We start from the raw sequence: 24,880 nt of genomic DNA, 5'->3' as shown, positions 1-24,880 counted from the left end.
CTCTGCAAAGGAGCAAATCTAATTGGTATCTAGTGGCAGAGCTGGTAATAATCGTTTTGCAAACATATGAGGCAGGTCAATAGAAGATACACTATATAATATTAGGAGAAATGCCATGAAATATTCCTACAATATTGTGATGGCCATTTCGATGATAGCATAAGAGGCTTACACTCTCAGGTGGATGGTAATATTTTACGCAATATTTTCTCTGTTTGTGTGCGTGTTTGTCTGTGTGTGTGTGTGTGTGCTGCTCTATATAAAATGTGATCTCTTAATCACATTTACTGCACGACTTGTTGCACAACATTGCAGCAAATGCATTCAATTACTTAGGATAATTGAAACACAGCAGGACCTAGCCCCTAGCCCCCTTTTAGCTCTATTCCCACATGACTAGTAAAATGCAAAAAGGAAAAAAAAAATAGGAAAGAAATAAGGAAATGGATGAATAAATGAAGTAAGTCAATGACAGATTGTCTTTGAGGAGCAATAAGTTAATGTGAACAACGAGGACCTGTATCCTTTTGCTGCATCAGCAGTAGATAGGGTGCAGTATTGTGCGTGTTGTCCTTAATATGTCAACACGTTAAAAAGGGGGAAGCGGGAGGGGGAGGTCACCATCAACATCATTACTATCAAATTGAGGGGCGTGGCCTGTCAGCAGGTGTTGATTAAATGAATGGCCAAGGATTAACATGCTTTGGGGCGCTAACTCTCTTCCCCTTGCCTTTCGTTTTTTAGTGTTTTATATTATATCGAGAAAAGTGAAATAAGAGATGAGGAGTGGGGGGGAAGGGAAGAGTGGTGGTGCTGGCAAGTGAATAAAGCAAATAAATCTTATTTGCTCGAAGAAAATATTCTCGGCACTTTTTTCATTACTTCCACACTACCCTCGATCCTGCCGTCTTTTCAGCTTTTCGCATTGCCTCTCTCTCTCTCTCTTGCTCTCTCTCCCATTCTGTGTTTATTTTCTTGCATATTTTCGCCCAAACATCCTCTCCACTTGTGCACAAAAAACAAAAAGCGAGAAGCAAGCAAATGCCCGAAGCTAAGTTATAAATTTATTGCTGAACTTTGAAATGCCACGGGCCACAGCTCCATTTCCTTAGCTCTCTCGTATCCTCCCACTCCCTGCTTATCACCCTCTCTGTCTTGGTGAGGTTCAACTAAAGTCGAAGCGATTTTAAGGCCAAAAACTTGCTGCAAGCTTAGTCCCTTCTATTTTTTGCAATTATCCTTGAAAATGCAGCTAGCTAGCGAAAGTTGCCGCCAGCCAGCCAGCAGCAGCAGCGGCAGCAGAGCAGCGTGTTGAAAGCTGTAAGAACGGAAATGTGTTTTTCGGTTACGACGCTCGGTAGTATGGGGTGGGGGGCGGACGGAGAAGTTTGAGATCTGCAAATAATTTATTAGCTGCGTGAAAAATAATTTATATCTAGCCGTTGTTTTTTCTTCTTCCTCATCTCCTTTTGTCGAACCAATTTTTAGTTTGTTTTGTTGCATCAAAAAACAATGCCAAAACTCACTCAGAGTAGACAAATGTGTCTAAATAAATTAAAGAACTTTCAACACAGTTTTAGAGGAACCATCACTCAGCAGTTTTGACAACCATTGAGAGCATTTCGGGTTGATGTCTCGACTACCTTTACAGTTTGACAAGCACACACTTCTAGTTTGTTAAGTTAAAGAGTTGTAAATTTATTAATTTATAATTATTACTGGAATACGTTTTACATTTCACATTTTTTAAAAATATGACGAGAATTGCAACAAAGGTTTATTTTATTTCTTTTTGTTTTTTTTTTTTGTTTAGTGATCGATTCTACCGACTATGGAAACCTCCGAGTCCTTCCTTCGTTCGTGATTAGAAATACATTTCAATTGGATTACAATTAGAGCACCACCATTAGAGGAGGCAGAAGCAGGAGCCTCATTTTGTAAGGCTCATTTTGTCTTGGCGCTACGTAAATTCGATGCGGATAGCAGGGATCTTGGCGGTGGTGGACGCTCCAAATCAATTTGATAGCCACGCCGCGTCGGGGTCTGACTATTCTTGCGTCCCACACGGCTCATGGTGGCACTGGCATTGCTTACACCATTATGTGGTGGCGGTTTACGCGGCAGTGTTGACATCTGATCAGAGAGTAATAGTGAGAGAGAGTGAGATATTAGGACAATTAGTTATCGGTAAAGAAAGGTGAAGACACATTTGGGTTAGCCCCTTAAAGTATGTAATAAGCTGGAAAGTTTATCCAAAATTTCTTCAAAAACCCAGTTGATGAACTTCTTATTGCATACTTTAAGGAGCATAGTTCCCAAATTTCACAGATCTTCCTAGAAAGAGATTTTTTTTACTCACCCTCTTGTTCTGCTCCTGTGAGTAGTTAATCTCATAGCCCTCGCTTATATGTTTAGGTTTCCAAGGGGCCAACATTGAAACCGAACGCGATACGGTTCTTGTCATAGGTTGCAATGGCTCCTGACCTTTGGCCTTGCCGCCACCAATGGAAGAGCCTCCGCCACCACCTTTACGTAGATCATCACGCGACATGGAACGATGACGTGAATTATATGGCTGTGGTATATCACCCACTGTGGTGGCATGCAAATAAACCACACTCCTTTGACTGTGTAAACTGGATTCACCCTCGGTGCCAGAGCTTTCGGCGGGATAGCGATCCCTAAAAGGATTTATGATTAGAATCAGTGAATAATTTATTCGACCTTCTTTGTTAACTTACCTGCCATGGCTGGAGTCTTGTATCAAACCACGTCGCTCGGCACTACGCGCTGGCTTGGGGGGTCCCAATAAATGGCCCGAACGTTCGTTAGTTCTCTCTAGCGACATGGCACGTTGATTGGGTATGCTACTGCCACGTTTATGACGATCCGTTATGGCTGGCTCTGGCTCTGAGCCACTCTCCGAGATATCATGCAATTCACGGGATCGGGAATAATGACGTCGCTTACGGAAATCGACCTCATCGCTGCCATTATTATCCAAATGTTGCATAGAGCTGGCACGTTGACGATTCGAACTGGAACTAGTCAATGTCTGAGCTCGTTGTCCCGACAAGGAATGACGATAATCACGTGATGGTGGCGGAGGACTATGATCCAAATTGTAGGCACTCTGTGAGTGCTTAGAAGCTAAGGGGGGACGGCTTCTGTTTGGATAGAAAATTCTATAGTAAAAACTATTATAAATGATAAGGGGAGAAAATAAACTCACCTTGGCATGCTGCTGGCCTTGGATATTGTGGGTGGATTTGAATCCAAATCGGTATCGCCAAAGAAACGCAAATTTTTGGCCGGAGCAGTTGGTGCATTTCGTTTGGTTCTCTTTAAACTTGAGGTAGTCGCCTCGCTATGTCCATTAACAGACACATTAAGCTATCAAAAATAAAAGCCAAACATTATATAAGAAAATCTATTACGATTTGATGGTAACTCACCTGTTCCTTGGGACTACTCTTGGCACGACGATCCAATGACTTAAACCAACTGGTCTTAACCAATGGACCCGTTGGCTCCTTTTGCTTTTGTTTAGCTGGCTTATCCGCTGGACTGCGTTTGATAAGCAAAGGACTAGCTTTTGGTGTGGACAAACGACGTCGCATAGAGATGTCGATAGTCTAGACACAAAGAGAGAGAGAGAAAACGAAAGGTTTACAAATGGAGATGGTCTTTTCTGTGGGTCAAAGGTTAGCCCACATTACAACAGGTTGCAACACACACACACATACACACACAAGCATACAAAACACACAATATGGGGCAGGTGGCCTTTTGCACGAGTCTCCAATAGTCATGTCTGTGGTTTCGTTTTTCTTTTTGATTTCGTTTGGTGGGGGCGAAACTAGTTTTTGTTATTTGCAATTGAAACGTTGCCCCACTTGTGGTTGGAGCCCTGAACCAAAAAATGAACCGAAAAACAAATCTCTAGCTTAGAATAAATAAGTACGTGTGTGTGTGTGTGGAATGTGGAAATATAAGCCGACAAAATTGAAACCCACTAAAAAAAAAAAAATAAAGAATAAACACTACTATAAATAATTAAAAATTCAAATATGCCAAAAGCTAATATATAGTTTATGACCAAAGCATTTTGGCTTGGGTCATCCTCACCATAAATTAACTAACGAAAACCAAATTGACACATTTTGTGATTTTTATACATATTTTGGTAGAATTAGTTTTATTTTTTTTCGTCTGCTTTTTTATGAATGTTCTGCTGGCACTTAAGAAACACTTTTTCGGCTTTTTCGTTTTTGGTTTTTATGGCCAAGAAAGAAAAAAAAGAAGTTCTGACAAAGGTAGAACCAGAGCCACACCTATTGCCTTTTTTTTTGGGTATTTCTTTTTATTGAAATACAATGCCTACCTCCTGAAAGGATAAAAGAATTTATAACATCCGAAAGAGAGTGAGGCTGATTGGTGAGATCTTATGCGGATAAGATTTGCCGCCGCCCACAGCAAAAGCAGCAGCAACAGCACATCCGCTCCTATACGGCCACCCAAAAGCCATCTCCCTCTAATAGAATGCAGTCCAAGGTCTGGCCAAGAAATCCGCTCAAGCATTGCAAATTAACTAACTAAGTTGTCTGTTTGGATGTGTTGCAACAGTTTGCAGCAAAAGAGAAAAAAGATAAAACCTTAAGCTAAGCAAAACAGTTTACATATTTGAATACAACAAAAAAAAAATAAAGATTTCTAGCTTCAAGTTGACGCGTTTGTCGTTTCGCTGTCAGCTTTCTTAATTTGTGAGCCCAGTGACAGAGCAAACAAACCAAAACTAGCGAAAAAAAAAAATAAAAACTCACTGCCAAACTGACTGAATGACTGACTGACTGACTGGCAGCTGCTGCTGCTGCTGCGTGGGCATTTGCCATCCTCGTTGAGCATTGTTCTTTTTTTCTCTCCCTCCCAACCTTATTCCGCGCTCACGCCTCGTCGCTTGAATAGTTTTTGGAGCTCGATTTGGCCAAAGCGTTTATGATTTAACTCTAGAATTCTTTATGGGTCTTGGGGCGATTTTGATTAGATGTGCCTGAAAAGTGGACGTGACGTTGTCATGGCACCAATTTTGGTCACTGAAACGCCCACCAGAGAAGAATGGGAATGGAGACCCGGTCAAACCAGGCCAGGAAGTGCCCATAAGTTGGTAAGGTACAAGAACAATTGTATTTACTTACAGAGAAAGAGACCGAGATAGAAAGAAAACGATGAGAGAGAAGCTTGATTAATTCAATATTAATAATCTAACAGGTTAACGAACTTTCTTTTCATCAATTGAACATTAAGACTACATACACTGAGGGAAAATCCATTGATTGAACTTACCTTTGGTTCGCGTGAGGTCTCTTCGTTAAGGGCATGATGTTCACGATAACGTGAACGCATCTCATCTTCCCTGACCATATAGCGCTCCTTCTCCTTAGAGTCACGTTCACGTCGACTCAATGTACTGTCATTGCCATTGGAGGATGTCAGCCTTGACTGTGTATCCTTACGACTACTTGATACATTGCTGGCACTACTACGACCACTTCCTCCATGATTACTATTGCCCGTAAATAGCTGCTTGACCTTCTCAAAGCCACCCAGTTTCTTATTGCGTTTCAAGGTGCTCGTCTCATCGCGTGACTGTGATTTTTCACGACGTCGCAATGTGCTAGTAGCTATGGGATACTTATCCAAATGGGGATCAAAATGTGAGCCATCATCTATGGAACGTTCACGATACACATAGCTATGTTCCCGTCGCAAACGTGTGGGGGGCACTGATGATTGCAATTGTCGTTGCAATTGACGCTGCTGCTGAGCGCTATCCCGTCGTTCTTTACGCAAAAAAGACTCACACACCCGTATGTCATCGAGGGTAGTGCGTTTGCGCCATCTGAAAATGAATTCGGGAAAGTTGTTTAATCATAGATTAATAATGGAGAGCGTTAGGTTTATCTCCTACCTTGAGGTTATTTCACCATTGAATGACTCTTTGCGAAAATCATTCTCTATGCCAGAATCTCCCTTATCGAAGCTGCGTTGCTGCAACTTATCCCTCTTTAAGCTACTTTGCCAATAATCAGTTGGCAATTGCTGTGACGACTGCTGCTGCGCCAACTGATGATGATGATGCTGATGCTGCTGCTGATGATTTCTCAACTCTGGCGAAGATCTATATTGATCGGTTAGTTGAGAGTCTAAACTTTTGGGCTCTTGTTCTAATCTTTCGGCTGAATTATAATCACGATCCGCATAACGCGGCTGTGAGGCAGAAATACGCTCACGATGTCTTGACTCGCGTATTTGACCATCTGTTTGCGTTTCCCTTACATAGGTCTCCTTGATACCCCCTTGACCATCATCATAGTACTTGGTGTGACGATAACGCGATGTCTTCTCCATTTGGGGACTGACATCTAATGGAACGGAACGTTCTCTCTCGGGACTTAGGTAGGCACGTTGTTGACGCTCTAGTGTGCCTCCTGTTTGCTGTTGCGCCGTTGTCTCACCAAAGCGACGTGTCAATATGCGATTCTCCAGTTGAGCTCTTCTATAGCCCAAATTATCCAGATATGGAGCTGGGCTAACACTACGTATAACTGGCACAATAGGTGGCTCACGCTCCCGTTTGCCATATTCATCATCATAGTAGACTTTACGAGTCTCGAAACCCAAACCCTCATCCTCATCGCTTTGATTGCGTGGACTCAACTGCTGCCAGGGTGACGGAGAATGGGAATTACCCATGCGTGTAGTGTTTGTATGATTACCATTTGGAATAGGCGAATAGCTACCGCTTCCAGATCTAACTTGATGTCTATCCTGATTGGCTCTTGGTGGTCGCGGTGGCGTACGCTCCTGAGGCGGCAGTTGTTGCTCGTCATTGCTTAAGTCGAGTTGGGCATAGGTGATGCCCTCATTGGGCCTTATATACGAAAAGGCCGGCTGACTAATTACTGGCTGTGGTGAGAAACGCTCCATGGACAACCTTTTGACTAGGCCATCCACAGTCCGCCCTTTTGTTAGGGGCAGACGTTCTGCTGGCTGCTGAGAGCTGTGCATATTCTCGTTCGATTTGGCTTGTAAAATCTCAATACGATCGCGTATACCCGCTGATATTGAAGACGGATTGGGTCCAATGCTATTAGATGCGAATAATGGTGGCTTTGATTTCAATAAAGGACCATCTAATTCCGCCTTGGAACGACTCCGGGCGAGCAGTTCATTCAAACCCTGTCCACTTTCATCCTTCTCACGCAATGTAATGGCATCGGATTTGCGTCGTTCACGTTCTCGAAAGTAATCCTTTTCGAAAAAGTCTTCCCGTTGCGATTGCTCAATAATGGGACTAAGCTGAGTCTTTGAAGAAGCGTTCGCCAAAGTGTCTACCTTTTTGGCCACTCTGCTTGATTGACTCTCGGCTAATGGGGTCTTGCGTACACTGTTTGTGCTACCCACATCACTTTTACTTCGCACTAAACGCCTGGCTCCAACGTCATCGAAGCGTGGATCCCTATCCAATTGGTTAACATTTGTATCACTTGTCTTACGACTGAATAGACCAAAGATCGAGGGTCTTTTGCTAGCTGTAGGAGGTTTCTTTGTGGCAGCGTCACTAACACTACGGGTCACTGGTTTACCCTTCGATTTGCGTCTTGTGGGCAAAGAATGAAAACGTTGCGCATCGGCAGCGGCAGCGGCAGCAGCACTTTGCTGTCGCTTCTGTTTAGCCCGGAATGTGGGTATATTATCACCGTTTTCGGCTTTACTTTGATGTCGTCCCGCCTGTGATATAACCAAAGCAGCCTCCTTACGTATATCCTCTGGATCAATGTCTGGTGGCAATTGATGATAGCTATCCAAATCGCTAGGACGTTTACCTAGAGTAGAGAAAGAAATGAGTTGAAATGAGTTTAGCATAAATCACAAGCCAAGTTCGCATTCATGTAATGACAATTAGCACATTAGCTAGACTGATGATGATGTAATACTATCTGGCTGGCAGCTGCTTGTTTGGCCTGAAATCCGCCACATAGAAGTGTGAATTGGCAGCAGCAGCTGCTGCTGATGCCTTGCTAAATAAGGTAGACCCCCAGTTTCAGATCCAGTCCACTCGCTCACTAACTCACTCACTCACTCACTCATTCAGTCAGTCAGTCAGTCAGTCAACTAACAACCTGGCCCACGTCTTCGTCTTTTCATCTTCGTTTTGTGATCTTCGTGGTCTGTAATCGGGCGCTGTAAGCGCTAATGGCCATAGCATAGTCTCATCGTCGATCTATCTCATAAAGATTCTTCTACTTCCTCACTTTTTTTCATTCTTTATAATCATTATTATTTAATACGCCGAAAACAAAAAAAAAACGTGCCTCAGCATCATCATGAAAACAAGATTGCTATGGACTATGCGTGATCTTCTTTTCACCCTCTCTCTCTCTCTCTGTCTGTCTTAATCTCTTTTTTCCACCTATTTTTGTTCTGGACTGTTGAGAGATTAACCATCTCGAATGGTAAGAGGTGCTCTTTTACTTTTTGACCTTGTCACTGTGGACAATTGTATTTGTCCATTCACCTGCAGCAAACAAACATGTCACATTTACTTTGAGAACCCAGCCAACTAACCAACCAGCCACACCCACAAAAGTCAGCCAATGCAAACAAAAACAATGAATAATGACATGTTGGGCGTGTCTAGTGCCAAATTGGTTTAGGCTACTAATCGAAAATGGGTTAACCAATTTGAAATATATGCATATACGCTCTCCCTCGAGAAAAAAAAAAAAACCACATAAAACCACAAAGCCATCATCAGAGCGATCAACTGTCAAGCGGCGATATGTGTCAAGGTAAGAAAACAAGAAAGAAAAATGTTGCACGAACAGAGATCTGGTTGGCTTCCTTTTTGTTTTTAGTAGTTTTCGGGTAACAGGAAAACATAAATTGCACTAAAACGACAGTTGACTGAAACTAAAACTGAAGTTGAAGCTCAACTCAATGTCGTGTAACCGTAAACGGTTGCATTCCCAGGCGCTTTAGTTTGTTGTTGTTGTATGTATACCCTGAAATAAGTAGGGTGAACTTGGTGGTATATTAAAATTGCTATAAAGGTAGACAGAAAGATATAAATTATATTGGTATGCATAGCCTGGTCAATAAGAATCAATACTATAGACTCTGAGACTATTAAAGGTCTATTAAGTGTGTTCGTCGAGTAACCTGTTCTGTTGGGATTGGAATGTCTTGGTCTCAAGGATTATAAGGCACTTATTATGTTTATAATGTAGACCGATATTAAGGTTCTGTTTTAAAACTTATGTCGCCTTTACCCTTATCCTAAGGAAAGAAATCCCGCAGTATTTTAGTTCGATACCCCGATCAATGTAACTAATCTCTGCATAATTTCTTTAGAATGAAAAATTTCCTTTACTCTCCTACTTCGAATAGAAATCCCATTGGCTTTAAATTTGGTATCGAGAATTATGAAATTATTTTCTAATATTCTACCAAATTCGAAAAAAATCGGAATAAAATTGACCGAGTTATATCAAAAACTATTGTATAACAAAAAACTTCAAAAAACGAGACGATAGAATTGCTCTGAAGTAAATAAATATTATGGCAATTCAAATGAATTTTCAATATTTTTAGTTGCCATTTAATTAAGGGTAAACCTGATTCGGCTAACCCACTTGTTTATTCCATTTCTCTTTAATGCTGACTTGATTTTCCCGCTGAAAGCCATTCATTAATCTAATCAGTGATCCACAAAAAAAAAAACGAGAAACAGCAAAAAAATTACCGCCGGGCTCTATGATTTGCTCAAAGCTAAAAACAAAACGCACAAAGAAAGATAGATTTGGTTTTTTTTTCTGTATTTTTTTTCGTGGGGCAAACAAATTACGATAAGAAATCTGAACCACTTTTCCTTCTGAGCAACTTGCTGCAAGTTGTTCCGGTTTTATTTTTTTTTTTGGTGGTTTTTCGTTGCACTTAATTTGCTTGTCGTGGGATAGTCAAGGTGAGTTGCGAGCATTGAACATCAAGTGACCAAGTCATATATAAATAATTTTCTGTTTTAAAACTTTCACTCAACTGGAACTAACCATAGAGTCATCCTTTTTTTTCAAGTAGCATGTCTTGTCTCATTAAGTTGATTTTTTAAGTTTTTTTAGGTTTTTTTGTTTTTTGTTTATAGTAGCCGCAAAAACCACAAAAATTTCATCTCCAAATAGTATTGAAGAGGAGCCGAAGATGTTATTTTCAGGCTGAGGTCGAAAAAGAATGCTTTATAGACATTTCTATAGATAAAACCGAAATGGGACTTCACCCGCTATACATAGCTAGCTAGCTGGCCAGTTAATGAACTAAAGATGGTCTACAGTCTTAGTGCCTTTTCCCGCCCCTGCCCTGCCTTCCTGCGTGTCCCCCTAAAGGCATTTCAATTAACCAACCTGCGCACTTTCAATTTCATTTTTGTGTCTTGGGTCTTGGTCGGCTGCGATCTTTGGAAATAATTTAATGCTTATCGTTTGTGGGTCCCTGTCCATGTCCCTGTGTGTCGTCTCTCTTCGCACATCAAAAGCTTAAGCCGCGTCCTTGAAATGCAAAATAGGCTTTTCGATTCCTTTACTCGACCAGGTCTAAAGGGGCCTGAGACTTTAAACTAGACCTCTCCCTACTAAGCATGTTGAACGACGACGACTGTACCCCGCACCCGTAAGTAACCAATTAAAATTGCTGAGAATGGGTTTCATTGTGTGTATTTGTGTGTGTGTGTGTGTGTGTGTGGACTAGAGTGGATTAAAGTGGAGTGGAGTGAAGTGAAGTGATGGTAAAGTGCTGGTGGATTGGGCCAAACTAAACAAACAAACAAACAAACAAAAAATTGGCAAAAAACTTTCGCTAAAGAATGGCCGCTGTTCATTCCATAATATAAGCGACAAACTTGTTTCTTCTTTTTGCCTCTCTCTCAACCGCTAAAGCTGTCAACAAATAACCACAAAGAGCTCTAAAAATAATCTGCGACTCATTTCAATACACAATTTCGATAAACAAATGACGCAATCGTCTGCAATTTCAAGTGATTTTTCTTAAAAAGCGACAAAACTTCAGAAAAAATAATTATCATCCAAAAAATTCGATTTACAATCGATCAAAAAACAACTCCATTTACCCAATTTCAACTAAGAGTTTTTGTTTTTTTTTTTTCTTGTTGTGTTCTTCAATCTATTTTATTTTTTCGCGCTTTTTATAATATTTTTTTTATTTTTTTTTTTGCCACACAAAATGCCAAAAAGCAGCCAATGCCAAGCAGGCAAAGAACCTGACTGAAGCTCTAACAAAAACAAGATACAAATCTCCGAGCAGTCAAGTCGACGAAGTGCGGCTGCGCGCCTACGCCAATGTCACAGAATAATAATAAAAATAAAATACAAAACGCAAAAATAGTGCGAAATTGTGGGCAGAGTAACACAAAGTGACTGAAACTGAGTCGACTAAAACTGAGACTGAGACTGAGACTACTCTCTGAGCCAAAATGGTGAGACTTATTAATTAAGTTTCTTTTTGAACAGCAAAAATAAAACCAAGAAAAAGCAAACCAAGAAATATAATATAATGAAATATGCAAATGATTAATTTATCAAACAATAAAAAAGCATAAATGGCATTTTAATAGCAGTAGCAACAACAAGGGTCATCGCAGAGCTAACCAGAAGGAAGGTGGGTGGCGGGGGGTGTGGAGGCATTTACAGACGGGGGTGTAGATGGCACGAGAGCAAAATTAAAAAAAACCCCAACTGGTTATACTTTTCGCTGGGAACAACAACAAAAGTGGAGTAGATACCCCTCAAAAACGAAACACATAAATAAATAAATAAGACTTATGTATGTATAATAATGGCCAAGAGGCAAAGGCAAATAGCCAAGTAGTGTAGAGGTTGTCAGACAACAAAAGAGAGTAGGAAATGTAGCTAGTTGTTGTTTGGTTTCTATTTTTTTCTTTTTATGAGCAAATTTTGCTAATTAAATTAATTAATTAAAAATGTATGAGCTCATTAAAACCGTAATACGTAATACGTACGTATTTGACTTAAATTGCCCCTAGGGAAATTAGCAAATAATAATAAACAATCACCAGAGACACGAATCATTTCAATTTTTAGAGATCAAGATCTCTGGAAATGCAACACCATTTGGTGAAAGGAAACCAAACAAAAGTAACATAAAATGTCAATTTATATAACCCATAATTGTGGAAACTATTAGAATGATATATAGGCGTCTAGTCTTCCTCTAATGTAGGTGGAATTTAGCACATACATATCTCATCGTCATAAACCTCATGAAACTATCTCATTGTTTTGAAAAATTAACTTTAAATGACTAGAACAATCAAATCTTTATTTCTTGTGCCAGCTTGATGTCCACAATAAATAAAATCAGATAATTTTATGTTGTTTTTCGTTTTATATTGGCAATATATTTTTGGGTCTCCATGGGAGAGTCTAAATTGCTCAAGTCATTTGGTCAAAATTAATGCCGCAAGTAGTTTTATTATAAACATCAATTAACCATTTGTATTAAATGCACAAAAAAGAATCATTTCATGTGAATTTTTATATACAAGGATTAATTAGTTAGGTTTTTGGCTTTTTTCTTGCCATCTAATGGTGCTACGTATGAAATAAACAAACTTAAACAAAAAAGACTAATGCAATCAGATGAAACAATTCAACAAGAAACTTCAAAAGGTTTGCTCAAATGTTTTCATTCTGGTATCTGTCTATATAAACGCAAGCTTTGACATTTTTATTCTGCCTAGTTATAAAATATTTGAGTATTGCTAGAATTTGTTATATTTTGAAAAGTCCCAAATAGTTCCAAATATGATAGAAATAAAGCATTTCCCTGACTATAGACAAAGCCTTTTATATCGAGTACTCATTAGGAAGATTCCAAAAGAATTTTATACAAATTTTTAATGTAATGTCAAAAAGTCTTAGATTCTTATATAATTTCAAGTCATAGCTCTCTAGTGTCTCAGTCTTTATAGTCTTAAAATCTTATATGTATCATTTCAGATCCTAAGCTACCTAACACGATCCCAAGATCCCAAGTTTTGAGAATTCGAAATTCCCTTACAAATAACAAATATGTCAAAAAGTCAATGCAGCTTTCAAGTCCCAATTTATTTAAATTCGTAGTTCACTTTAAAATAACTACTCTTGTTTGCCAAAAAAAATCAAAGATTCTATTTTTCATCTTGAAATTATGTAAATTGGAGATTCTTTTAAAGTAGATCTTGTTGATTTGTAAGAAAGTCATGAATTTTAAGGGAATTATATATACTTTCAGCTATAAGTTTTCTAAATTCGCGGTTCTTTTAAAGTAGATCTTGATTCTACAAAAAAATCATCGATTCCAAAAGTTCTCAGCTTTCAAAATTCATAGATAGAGCCATACCTTTGCAGGATCTCGGCGCATTTTAGGTACTTATCGTGTTACTCATCTTACAATTAGCTTTAAAAAGTTGTAGAAAACTTAATAAGTTCACCTAAACTCTTTAACAAAGTGTCCTTCCCAGCTATGAACATATGAAACATAATTTTTTGTTAATGAATGCGTATACGTAATATGTTAAGTGTTTCATTGAACTCAAGCAAATTGAACTCAAGAGTTCTACACCGCAAAAAAACAAAAAAAAAAACAAAACCTCTAGGCCAAGTATTATTTTAGCAAAGATCTCTCTAGTTGTTCTCTTAACGCTTTTTTAATAAGCTATGAAAATTATGTCATCAGCAGACACAAACACACACACACTTAGGCATACACACACGCGCGCACCTGCAACCTGAAGTACAAGTAAATTAACAAAAGGAGACTGCCTCACATATTGTTTTTATTTAACCCCTTTCCACGCACCTCATCCTCTCCGTCTCTCTCTCTCTCTCTCTCTGTATCTTTGTGGTCGTTGTTGTCTTTCGTCACTTGTCCGCCTTCAAGTGCAACATCATTATCATCTACCACATGATCATGATGAACATCATCTCAGCAACACAGAGAGCAGCAGAGTAAAGCACACACAGCTGCCGAGTTGTTTTTGCCAAATTTGTCTCAACGCAAGGTTGCCCACGACGACGACGGCGACGACGACAAGTTGATACGCATATGTAAGCGAGGTTTTACCTCTATGGCAAAAGTCAAAACTCTTAAATTGGCTAAAACCAAAATAAAATAAAAAGAGAAGTAGAAAAAACAAAAAACGACTTTGCTGTCTACTGACTGACTGCACTGTAATTTAGTGTTAACATATATGAGAAATGTTTCTTTCTTGCTTGTGCCCTAAAGGCATATAATTTTTCCTCACATATAACAATATGCGATTGTTTGTGCGAAAATTAAATCATCATTAAATCTGTGTTTTACACATAATTGCTTTAATTTGCATGGAAAAAAGACAACAGAAATAAAGCAAAGACAATAACAACAAAAAAAAAGAAACACATAAATGCTTAAGTGGTGTTAAAAGACACATGAAATGCCTGTCTGAAAGCTAAACACTTAGTTAACTTAAGTTGTTTTTCCATTTTCTGTTTTTTTTTTTTGTTTTTTCAATGGTGACCCCGACGTTTCTAAAGTACATACAAATCAGTTGGGGGAGAGATACTTAATGCAATCCGTATTCAAAGCAACAACTCGAACGTAAATGGCAAAACGTTTGATTTGTTTGTTTGTTGGTTTTTTTACGTAATAGCCACGTTAATTACATACGAAAAAATTAAATTGGGTCTATAACCATTTTGGCAAAGTTGTTGGACATTTTTTTGTTTGCATTGCGATTTTCTATTCATTAGCCACGACCAAAATGCAAGCTACCGCGTCGATGCATGCCAACGCCAATTGTCATGACTGTTAATTGCCAAGTTGAAATCTCCATAATCCAATGAGGCACACACACACACAGAGAGTTCATAAGGAAATGCAACTTGGCAGCTGCGTACAAATAGAAACAAACAATCGATCGAAAGTTGACTTGAAAAATACCCTTGAATGGGTAAAAGGAGTCAATTTGATGTGAAACTGATCCGGATGTAGTTTTTGTCTAAGCCGAAGGCCTTAGTTGCCTGTGCTTGTAAAATATAGTTAGGTTGATAGTTTACAACTATATCCTACACTTTAATAATAATAATGATCTGAAACTGCTTCAGCAGTACTATCTATGAAGGTTTAAGCTTGTTTTACTTAGGAATACCACTAGGACCGGAATCAGTATTAAAGGATATATCCTAATATTAAAGCGAATAACTTTCGTTGTAGATACTGGATATTTTAGAAACATGGGAAGAATATATTCCATCCATGTATTTAAACTTTTTCTTTGAAAGATGAAGACATCAAAGCAAAGCATTTCATTTCACAAATACTTTTCATAATTTGTTATTTATTGTATTCAGTGTGGTTTACTTCTCCGGTTGATGTATTTTCTTCTTATTCCAATCGCTTTTCTTTGAATATTTTTAGGCATTTATTTCAACAATAAGTTGAAAGAATCTTTTCAAGATTTTTCTGTAGTCTAATTGTTGAATGCTGATAATTGCTACAGTAATTCAACTAATCAAATTAAATTGCTGTAACCCGATATTAAAGGGTTCTATATGACAAATTTTAAAACTCCTTATCTATTATAGTAATAATCTGTGCATAGGTGAACAGTGCTAAGGTCTAGATAGGGGATAGATTCAATATACGATGGGATGGAAGGAGGTCCTCAGAAGGTTCTCATTAAATAATGATGTTCACTTGGATATTTTTGGAAGTGGACCAATGTACTCATTATGTTTATTACATTTCACACTTGTTCAGTTGTTGAGTTCCTCAGCAAAAGCATTCTGAATAACATGTTCAGTTGCTCAGTTTAGTATGTTCACTCACTCATGGGCAATTCAACATTACTTAGATGAACAGGGCTAAAAAGATGTATCTTATATTTTTGTGAGGTTGTTTTGAATCTAAGAATTTCATTTCTAACTGTGTCCAAGAAGTCAAAACTAGAGGACAGCTATTAACAAAGTCATTGAAAACTAATTCATATACCTTTTGTAACAAAAAAGAATTAAAAAGTCTAATAAAATTCACCAGACAATTCATCATAAGATTTCAATGTAAACCACAATAAGTTTCAATTCCAAAGAGAAACTCCTAATCTAACATAAAAGTTTCTTGCTTATAAATATACCCCATTTAAGTTAATATTTACTGGGTATAAAAACAAAAGACTCTGACCACAAACCTGACATGCAAGTCACATACGAAAAGGCCTGCAAGGAGGATGAGGAGGAGGGCAAATAGCTTGAATTCAAGAAGTTGGGGGGAAACGAGACTGAGACGATATTGAAGAAGCAAAAAAAAAACAAAAATAATTTTCATTTGTGCCGCTTTTGTCATAATCAATTTTTAATTTCTTCATTTCGCGGCGACGTCACGACACTTGCCATAAATTCCATCTAGCTATGAAATAAATCTTTCGTTGTTGTTGTTGTTGTTGTTGTTGCTGCTGCTGCCAGACATAATCATAACAATAATAATATAGTCGAAGCTGGAGACAAACAGACAGCAAAAGTAGCAGAAGCAGCAGCAGCAGCAGCAGCAACTAGCTGCAGTAGATCTAAAAACTGGACAGCTGGAAGGTGATATCTCTGCCCAAGATTCAGACTTAGTCCGAGAGCATCTTAATGATGATGATAATGATGATCATCTCATTCCCTCTCGAGTCATAGTAGTGTAGTTTGTGTGACTTGTAATGCCTTATAAAATATCTCCTACTTATATATAGATACAGATATTTCATATATATATGTATGAATATAGGGGACTGTTTTGACTGTATGTGTAAGCACATTCTCAAGGTAAACTACATTTTATTGTTGAGGCGGCGGCATTGTTTCTAGCTATTTTGACTTTGTTTTTTTTTTTCTTTCTTATAAATTCGCCCACTTGGCACGAGGTTTTCACTCGTTCAATTCTCCAATCTCTTCTCTTACTCGTTTGTTCTTTGAGTTCGATTCTAGAATTGTTCCGTTTCGTTATGTTGTTCTCTGTTCAACGCATCAATGAGAATGAACGGACTCCTCTTGAATTATGCAATTGATGAATGAATATATTGGCTTGAGAAGTTTCAGTCAAAGTTAATTATATATGAATGTGTGAGTGATTGTGTGTTTGTGTGTGTGTGTGAGAGCGTGGGTTGTCTTAGCCTTCATTGATTATTGACCAAAATTGGCCTAGTCAGCAGCGTCGGCAGAGGTAGCTTCTAAGTATATAGTTAGTAATTTTACTTTTTTGCTCGCTTGTTATTGATGAGGTTTTTTTTTTGTGTGTGCTTCTTCGTTTTTCTTGCCGTAGTTTGTCATTAATGTTAATGATGGAGGTGTCTTCAGTGGCTCTCATCTCGGCACGTTTTTAGACATACATATGTGAGTGTTGGTTGGTTATATCTTTTGGGTTATATCTTTTTTTTTGGTTGGGGTTACACACTGACCTATGCGCTTCACATGCACATCTCGATTGAAGCTGACACGTGGTCCTCCATTTGTTGCCGCTGCAGTTGTTGTTGTCGTGGTTGCTCCAGGTAGTTGCTGCTGTGGCATTTTGTCTCACTCTTTCTTTCTCTCTCACACTCTCTTTCTCTCTCTGTCAGTTTTTCTCACTGTCTCACTCTCTCTCTCACTCTGTTTGACTGTCTTCTCTCTCCTAATTTATATCATAGTCGTATTTTGTTGCCTGTTTGCCATTTAAATCGACAAAAAAATATATTAAATGGCCTTTTTTTTCGTTTCGTTTCGGCTGCAAAAAGAAATAATAATTCCTTAAACAAAAAAATCCACAAAATCTTGTAGCTTTTATTTGGGTTATTTGTTATAGTTATTTGATATTAAATTATATCTGGTTGTAGTTGTTGTTTGTAGGTTGTAGGTTGGTTTTTTGGGTTTGTTTTTATATAGTTTTATTTATTATTATAGCTTGAGTTATGTTTCGTGGCTCGTTATCTAGTTACTCGTTAAGTTTATTTAGTTTTTCTTTGTTTTTTTTTTTGGTTTTTGTTTGGGTTTGTTTAAAGTTTAAATTTATGATCAGTTCACATGCAAGTGTGAGAGAAAGGGTTATTAAAATTTAATCAAAGTTTAAATTGGTCAGCAGGAAGTATCTTATATTTAGATCAAACGTATTAACTAAGAAGTAAATGTAGGTTAAAGTGCTGAAAATTATACAAAGAATCAGTTTCATCTGTCATAAGTTAGGCAGAATTCCATAGGTAACGAGTAGCGAGTTCAATTATTAAAACTAGTAGAACATATTTTTGTGGTTATTGTCAATATTTTAATCAAATTTAATAACCAAAAAGTAGCGAGTTGAGTTACAAAACACCCTTCTCATCAGAAATGAATCGTTAATAATGTTTAAGATATTTATGCAAAGTAGCGAGAGAACTTCTAAATCTAGTGTACTTCTTATTTGACTCTTCTTATCTGTTAATTATTATCTGTTTAAATAGACAAAATTAAATGCAAACTAAAAGTTTAAAGCGAAGAATATTGCTCACTTTAGAAATAAACGATTAACGGGAATAAATAAGGATTAAGTTGAATGTTAAGGCACTTAACAAAAGTAACGAGTAGGAAGTTAGTTTGCTGGCAGAATTAAGGAAAGCCTCTTTAGAAGAAAGTGGATGTCTCACATCAGCATTATAACAGATGAAATCATTGATTGAGAATAGTTAAAGTCGCTCAATCCCTTAATTTGTTTTAACCATTAATCTCTGCCTTCTAAAAAGGAAAAATTTCATCTTTTTCAAAACTTTTTCTCTCGTTTTTCTTAAAGGTTGGCTAGTGGAAAGAGTTAAATAATAAAGCCCATACAAATATTTAACGAGTAGCGAGTAAAATTTTTGCTTTTTATGAAAGTTTTAATTTCTCTTAAAAATTGAAATTATTTTGTAATTATTAGCCAATTAATGTCATAATTTAGCTCAAGAGAAGTGTTGAATGTTAAAATTAAAATTAATAACTAGGGAATAGCAGGTGGTTTAAATTTACTAAATAAAAAAATTTATCTTTTTGGCAATGAATTATTATGATAATAAGTGTTTGGCAGTTAAAGAAATAATCAAGAATTTTATTATAATATTAATAAGTTGAAACGAAGTGGAAAACATCTATTTAAGGCCGTGGACTTCTATATGTACATATATTTTCATTCGTCTAGCCATTGTCACAAATCAGCTAGCAGCTAGGAGCGTATAATATGGGCGTGGTCCTTAGAAATATTACTGGCGATTAAGCAAATGCGATAATATTCATATTTGAATACATCGAAACTCTATTTAAACAATGCATTATGCCCGAGGACACACATCGACTTGCTGCTCTGCGCCACACCACGGTGGGTGAAGAAGGAGTCGAAAGAGAGAGAGAGGTGGAAGGAGACCCAAAGACAGACACGCACCCACCCAAAAAGAAGCAAACAAGAAACGAGGGAGCGCGCTGTAATGTGTAGAAAATGCATGTCTATTATGGCACCTGGACGAATGGACAAAGACAGCGAGAGAGAGAGAGAGAGAGAGGGAGAATCGAGAGGATCGTAGGGACCCCGCCGTGCTCATTCACTTACTGGCTTACTTACAAAAACAGAAAAAAAAAGGAGAAAAAAAATCAAAGCCATGGTCAACAGTCGGTGGTGCTTTCCACTCTAACAAGCACACAATCGTCTCTCTCGGCTAGACATCAATGGCGACGTCTGCTAGGCGCAGGAGAGATGGTTTTGGTTTGGGGCAAGGGTTTTCTGTGGGTCTCTTGGTGGATCATTGCGGGCCTTTTTTGCGATGAGGACGAAGCGCTGCAAGCTGCCAATAAAAATCCTTTACCATATAATTTGAGTGCGCATGCGTGCGCTCTGACGTTGATGGGAAGCTGACTAGTCACAGTTCAGAGCATTGGCAACTGGCAATGGCCAGTTTGAAGTTAAAGTTGGAGTTGGAGTTGAAGTCCAGGGCGCTTATGCGCATGTTATGGCCAAGATGCCGATGCCCGATGCCGATTGCTGAGCGTTGATTGCGCCATGAACGTGATTTGTTTGTAAACACGCATTATTAAGGTGTAATAAACATAAAATTTGTAGCGCTTCGCGTGGACCTTGGATTTCACAGAGAGTGCGAGAGAGAGGGAGAGAGTTGGGAGAGAGTTGGGAGTTGAGTTAAGTCGGTCTTAGTTTTGTGTTTTTTAAGTTCGTCGGAAAGAAGTTGTACAGTGCTTTCAATTAAAATAAAAAGTCACTTTACCTGCAATTTGCGTTTATTTTTTTCATTCTCAGTTTCATCTCTCACTGAGAATTATAACAAATTATACGCAAAACATACACAAAACAAAACAACTAACGCAATCTGCTACAAAACAAAAGAACAATAATGATTTTGAACTTGAACTTTAACATGGCATACTACATACATATAAATGTATATATAGTAATGATAATAGACCCAGAGCCAAGACCCCCAGACCCAACCCAGTACAATTCTTAGGCCTAAGTGAAACCAAAAGTGGGCACACACACACACACACACAGACAAATAGACAGACAGATAGACAAAGCAAAAAGCAAACAAACTTTGCGTGTGTTCTCAGAGCTGACCTCTGGGTTCAGCCTTTCTCAGTTTCCAGGCCCATTGAATCTCCAGAACTCCATGGAAATGGAAGTGAAAATGAAGGTGTAGTCCAATTTGTAAGTATTGACCAAGCCCCGAGGCCAAATTCAAAGTCAAAGTTATGCAAAGAGATCGGCTGACTGGCGGCGGCGGCGGTGGCGACGGCTCCCGATGGACGACGACTACAACTCCTCTATAGAATGGAGTGGAGTAAAGTGGAGTGGAGTTTCTGTCTAGCGCTTAGCATTTTTCCATGCGTGCCACCGTCACCGTCACCACCACCACCACCACCGCCGCCGCTTTGTTGGTGGCGCTCGCTCGCTGGCTTGCCAGCTAGCTAGCTAGTTCGATCCCTCGAACTGGTCGCCTCATCCTTGCCGACTTGGCAAATACTTAATTGCATTTCGATATCTATGCTTAGGCATCTGTGAGTGAATGTGCAATACCCCAGACACAAGAGGACCAATGGACCATTGGACCATTGCCCCAGACCAGACAAGCCAGAGCGCGCGCCGACTTTGTCTTTCTCTCGTTTTGTCCCCTCCCTCCTATCACTGTTTTCCTCTTTGCATTCTCTATTCTCTGTGATTCTCAAGTCGCTTGAGACATGAAGACCAAAGAGCAACAAGCCGCAGCAGGCGGCCCTCTATGCCAAGGCTTAAGCATTGTCAATTTTTACAACTAAATTCCCTTCGATTCTAAGCGTTTTTACTAAGGAAATTAGTAATTGCTACTCCCCATTTAAAGACTCACATAAATGTATATACAGATATACTCATTTATATATTGTTGCTATATGTATATCTGTTTCGTAGACGTTTTCTAAAGATGATGACAATGACAAGATGACTCCAAAACCCCCACCCACCAGCAGTAACCACTGTGTGGCAAAACCACCCACACTTGGTAATTTATACAAATGTCATTTCAATACCAGTTATTCTAGAGATGGACAGAAATACATATTGTCTTTAGAATTTCACAATTAATGGCAATGAACTGAATAATGTGAATGAATAACACAGATATATAATGTTTTAAAAGTGAAATCGTTTACTAAGTAGAAAGAATTTGTCTAATTTCATAGCTAATACAAACAAATAATAACAAATAAACCTTAAGAAAGGAAGATATACATATTATCTAACTTAAATGAAATTAATTTTTAAAAATTTAACAGTGAATGGGAACAAAAGTTGTTGAATTTTTAATTCAGATAAATTAAATATATAAGTTATATAAAATCAAATTGGTAATTTAAGAATATCTTTCCAAAAAAACCCAATTGGGGGCCTTAATATTTATAAAAGTCTTACTTCTCACTGTTCTTATAGAATTAATAATATTTCAACTAATATTTCCCATTTCAATATAGACTTCAATAAATTCCATTAATTTTTGTTTACGCATCTTGAACAACTAAGGATCCGGGTTCGAATCCTGAGCTAATGTATGGATGTCTTTGTCAAAAAAAGAAACATAAGTTTACTTAATACAGCCAATCATTAACTGCAACAAATATTAATTATTGTCTCACGACAGATCTTAATAAAAAACATCATAAAAAAAAAAGTTTTTTTTACTTCTTCATTTAATTTTTCTTCACTTTCTTAATTTAAATGAAAACATTAAGTAACTAAGGTCATTGAATTGAAATAAGTTTAAAAGTTTCGAAGTAAAGCCAATCAGCTACAACTGTATCCACTATATAAATTTAAGACAGTGTGTTAAGCCAGGAAAAAAAAACAGTTCATTTAACATTTTTAGTTTAATTAAACATGTTGTCGTAACTTTATAACGTTTTGATTATAAATTGGCAAAAATAAAATGTTTACTATCAATCTATTCGTTGAAATCACAAAACTTAAAAAATAAACGTCATCGGAAGCAAAAACAAAAAAATATATGAAAATTTATTTCTTATATAAACAATTTAAATGTCCCAGCAGCTATAAAAATGCTGTTTGGTAAAAGCCATTACCTTAAAGTATGTTATTGGCCTAACAAATGTCAGAGTGCACTCAGTGCAAACATTAAATTAATTGGCCAAAAGCTAGTTTCATTAAAGAAAATCAATTTCAATTTCTTCAAAAAAATTCCAAAAATTTTAACGATTTTTACCACTTTTACTTGAACAGGTCATCAAAGTTAATTAGAATTAGCCTTTAAGCACTATTTCAGTTGCCTAATTTGACTATTTCGATGGTAAAACTTCGGTAAGTCTTAAAAAAAGAAGTAGTTGGTAATATTAGAAACTTCTATCCACATTTTTAAGGCAAGTTTAAGCGAAGCCATTGATTGAAATTATAACAATTTTAAGGTCAAAATCTTCTTTTTAGATTGGAAATTATAGTTATAGAGAACAAATATTCCATAGTTTTCTTCTATATACTAAATATCTTTAGATAGTTTTCGATTTAATAAGGAGACAAGAACGTTAAAAGATACATATATTAAAAAATATTCTCTCTCATGATCGGCTTAAAATTATCATTTCAATAGAAGTCATTATTAGAACTCATTTTATTGTAATTTTATCAAATCTTAAGCACCAGCCGACTTGAAATCAGTTACTGGCTGTTTAAAATTTGGCCAAATTGTCTCTTTATAAAAAGAATATTAAAGTTTAATACCAGAAGACCAACGAATGCAAAGGCTATCCGCTTTTTTAACGTTGAAACTAGTTGTGAATTACAATTAAATTAAATGAAAAGTGAAAGGGACACCTTAACACTATATAGTTACCCTCTACTTACTTTCTGTAGAAGTAAATAAGTTAGTTCAAGTAACTTTAAATAAGATTTCGTTATCTAAAACTTTAGTTGACCCATAAAATTAAATTTTTAATGAATATGTCAGCAATTTAAGGGAATTTCCTTCAAAAATACATACATATAAAGTAGACTTTTTAATAAAATTGATTGATTTGTATTAATTTTATGATCAGGAGACTTCTCGAAAGATACAGAATTGCAATTAAGATATTTTTCTATGGAATTAAACTCTTTAGACATTTAATAATCAGGAGTATTCTTTAGTACCTAGGATTGCACAAATGGCCTTGCCAATTTAGCAGTACTATAACTAGTTGTGAATTAAAACTAAATAAAACAATAAAGTGGAATGGATTGAAACACATTTGGCCAATTTATACCTCAAATACTTTATAAACACCCAATTCAAACACTTTTAATTGAAACAGTTAACCAATTAAAAGTTCTCCTTACCTGGCAATTAAAAAAAATCAAGTTTTTAAGTATTTAAGACTTCACTTTGTAAACATTTACTAAAATTTACTACTAATATTAATTGAATGTACCTCTTCATTGAGAAAAGTGTTGCCATGTGGTATTCATTTTTAAAAGATCAACAATTAAACAAAAATTCGCTACACATCTGATAGTTTACGGTTGAACTTCCTAAACATTTAACTACTATATTGATTAATGGTGACGACTAACCACAAACTTTCAAGTTGAACTCAGATTAGTCTGCGGAGAGATACATACATAGAGAGAAACCTACCTACATACATTTACATATAGTAAAACATTGTTGTTATTTATACTTATATAGTTTGACTTTCCCAAGTCACGTTCCCATCTCTACACAGAGAGATCCATGGAGAGACTTCTAGCTAGCTTATTGTTTGTCATCGTTTTTATTGTTATTATAGTATTTTAAGATTTTTGCTTGCCCAGTGTCCGGCCTTTCAATCTTTTTTTCTTTTTTTTTTCAACTTGGCCGTCCCTGCCCTGACTGTTGTGGCGCACTGTCGTTTTCACGCTTTGTTAGCCAACTAAACTGTAGCTCACTGCCTACATAGGAGGCTATAGATATGGGCTATAATGTGTGTGTGTTTGTGTGTGTTTGTCTAGGAAGCAAACACGCCGCCACATTTATTTGTTTTTCTTTCTTCTCTTCGAGTTGGGGCCCCGACTACATATACATATTTTAGTTTATTATGTATGTTAGAAGGTTAATCTCAGCGGCATTACATTGCAAAAAACCCAACAACAAAAATTGTGTTTTCCTTATGCAGCAAATTATGCGGGGCAATAACTAAAAAATGTAAATCAATTTAAAAACTACAGAAAGAAAGAAAAAAAATTCATCATACATATACCACCTCACCACAGGCAGACAGCAATGCAAAAAAAAAAAAATCACTAAAAA

General features: G+C 37.2%; 1 protein-coding gene across 1 annotated transcript; it reads right to left on the bottom strand.

Moving 5' to 3' along the window:
• Nucleotides 1-1,762: 1,762 nt before the first annotated feature.
• Nucleotides 1,763-17,712, bottom strand: LOC6638362 (arginine/serine-rich protein PNISR). The gene is made up of 8 exons (XM_023175872.1): nucleotides 17,546-17,712; nucleotides 5,969-7,886; nucleotides 5,344-5,899; nucleotides 3,456-3,635; nucleotides 3,233-3,393; nucleotides 2,742-3,167; nucleotides 2,360-2,681; nucleotides 1,763-2,133 (listed from the first exon to the last, which is right to left on the bottom strand). Exons 1-8 carry the CDS (start codon nucleotides 17,652-17,654, stop codon nucleotides 1,945-1,947), a joined length of 3,861 nt encoding a protein of 1,286 aa, XP_023031640.1. The 5' UTR covers nucleotides 17,655-17,712; the 3' UTR covers nucleotides 1,763-1,944.
• Nucleotides 17,713-24,880: the final 7,168 nt, after the last annotated feature.

Source organism: Drosophila willistoni (genome assembly GCF_018902025.1).
Source record: "Drosophila willistoni isolate 14030-0811.24 chromosome 2L unlocalized genomic scaffold, UCI_dwil_1.1 Seg139, whole genome shotgun sequence".
Taxonomy (NCBI): Eukaryota; Metazoa; Arthropoda; class Insecta; order Diptera; family Drosophilidae; genus Drosophila; species Drosophila willistoni.
This window is presented reverse-complemented; position numbering and strand designations above follow the sequence as displayed.

Coding starts and splice junctions, on each gene's coding strand:
- LOC6638362 (XM_023175872.1), bottom strand. CDS start 17,654: ATGCCACAGCAGCAACTACCTGGAGCAACCACGACAACAACAACTGCA. Junction 3,636..5,343: donor AGACCTCACGCGAACCAAAG/GTAAGTTCAATC, acceptor CTTTGTGTCTAG/ACTATCGACATCTCTATGCG. Junction 3,394..3,455: donor AGAGTAGTCCCAAGGAACAG/GTGAGTTACCAT, acceptor TATTTTTGATAG/CTTAATGTGTCTGTTAATGG.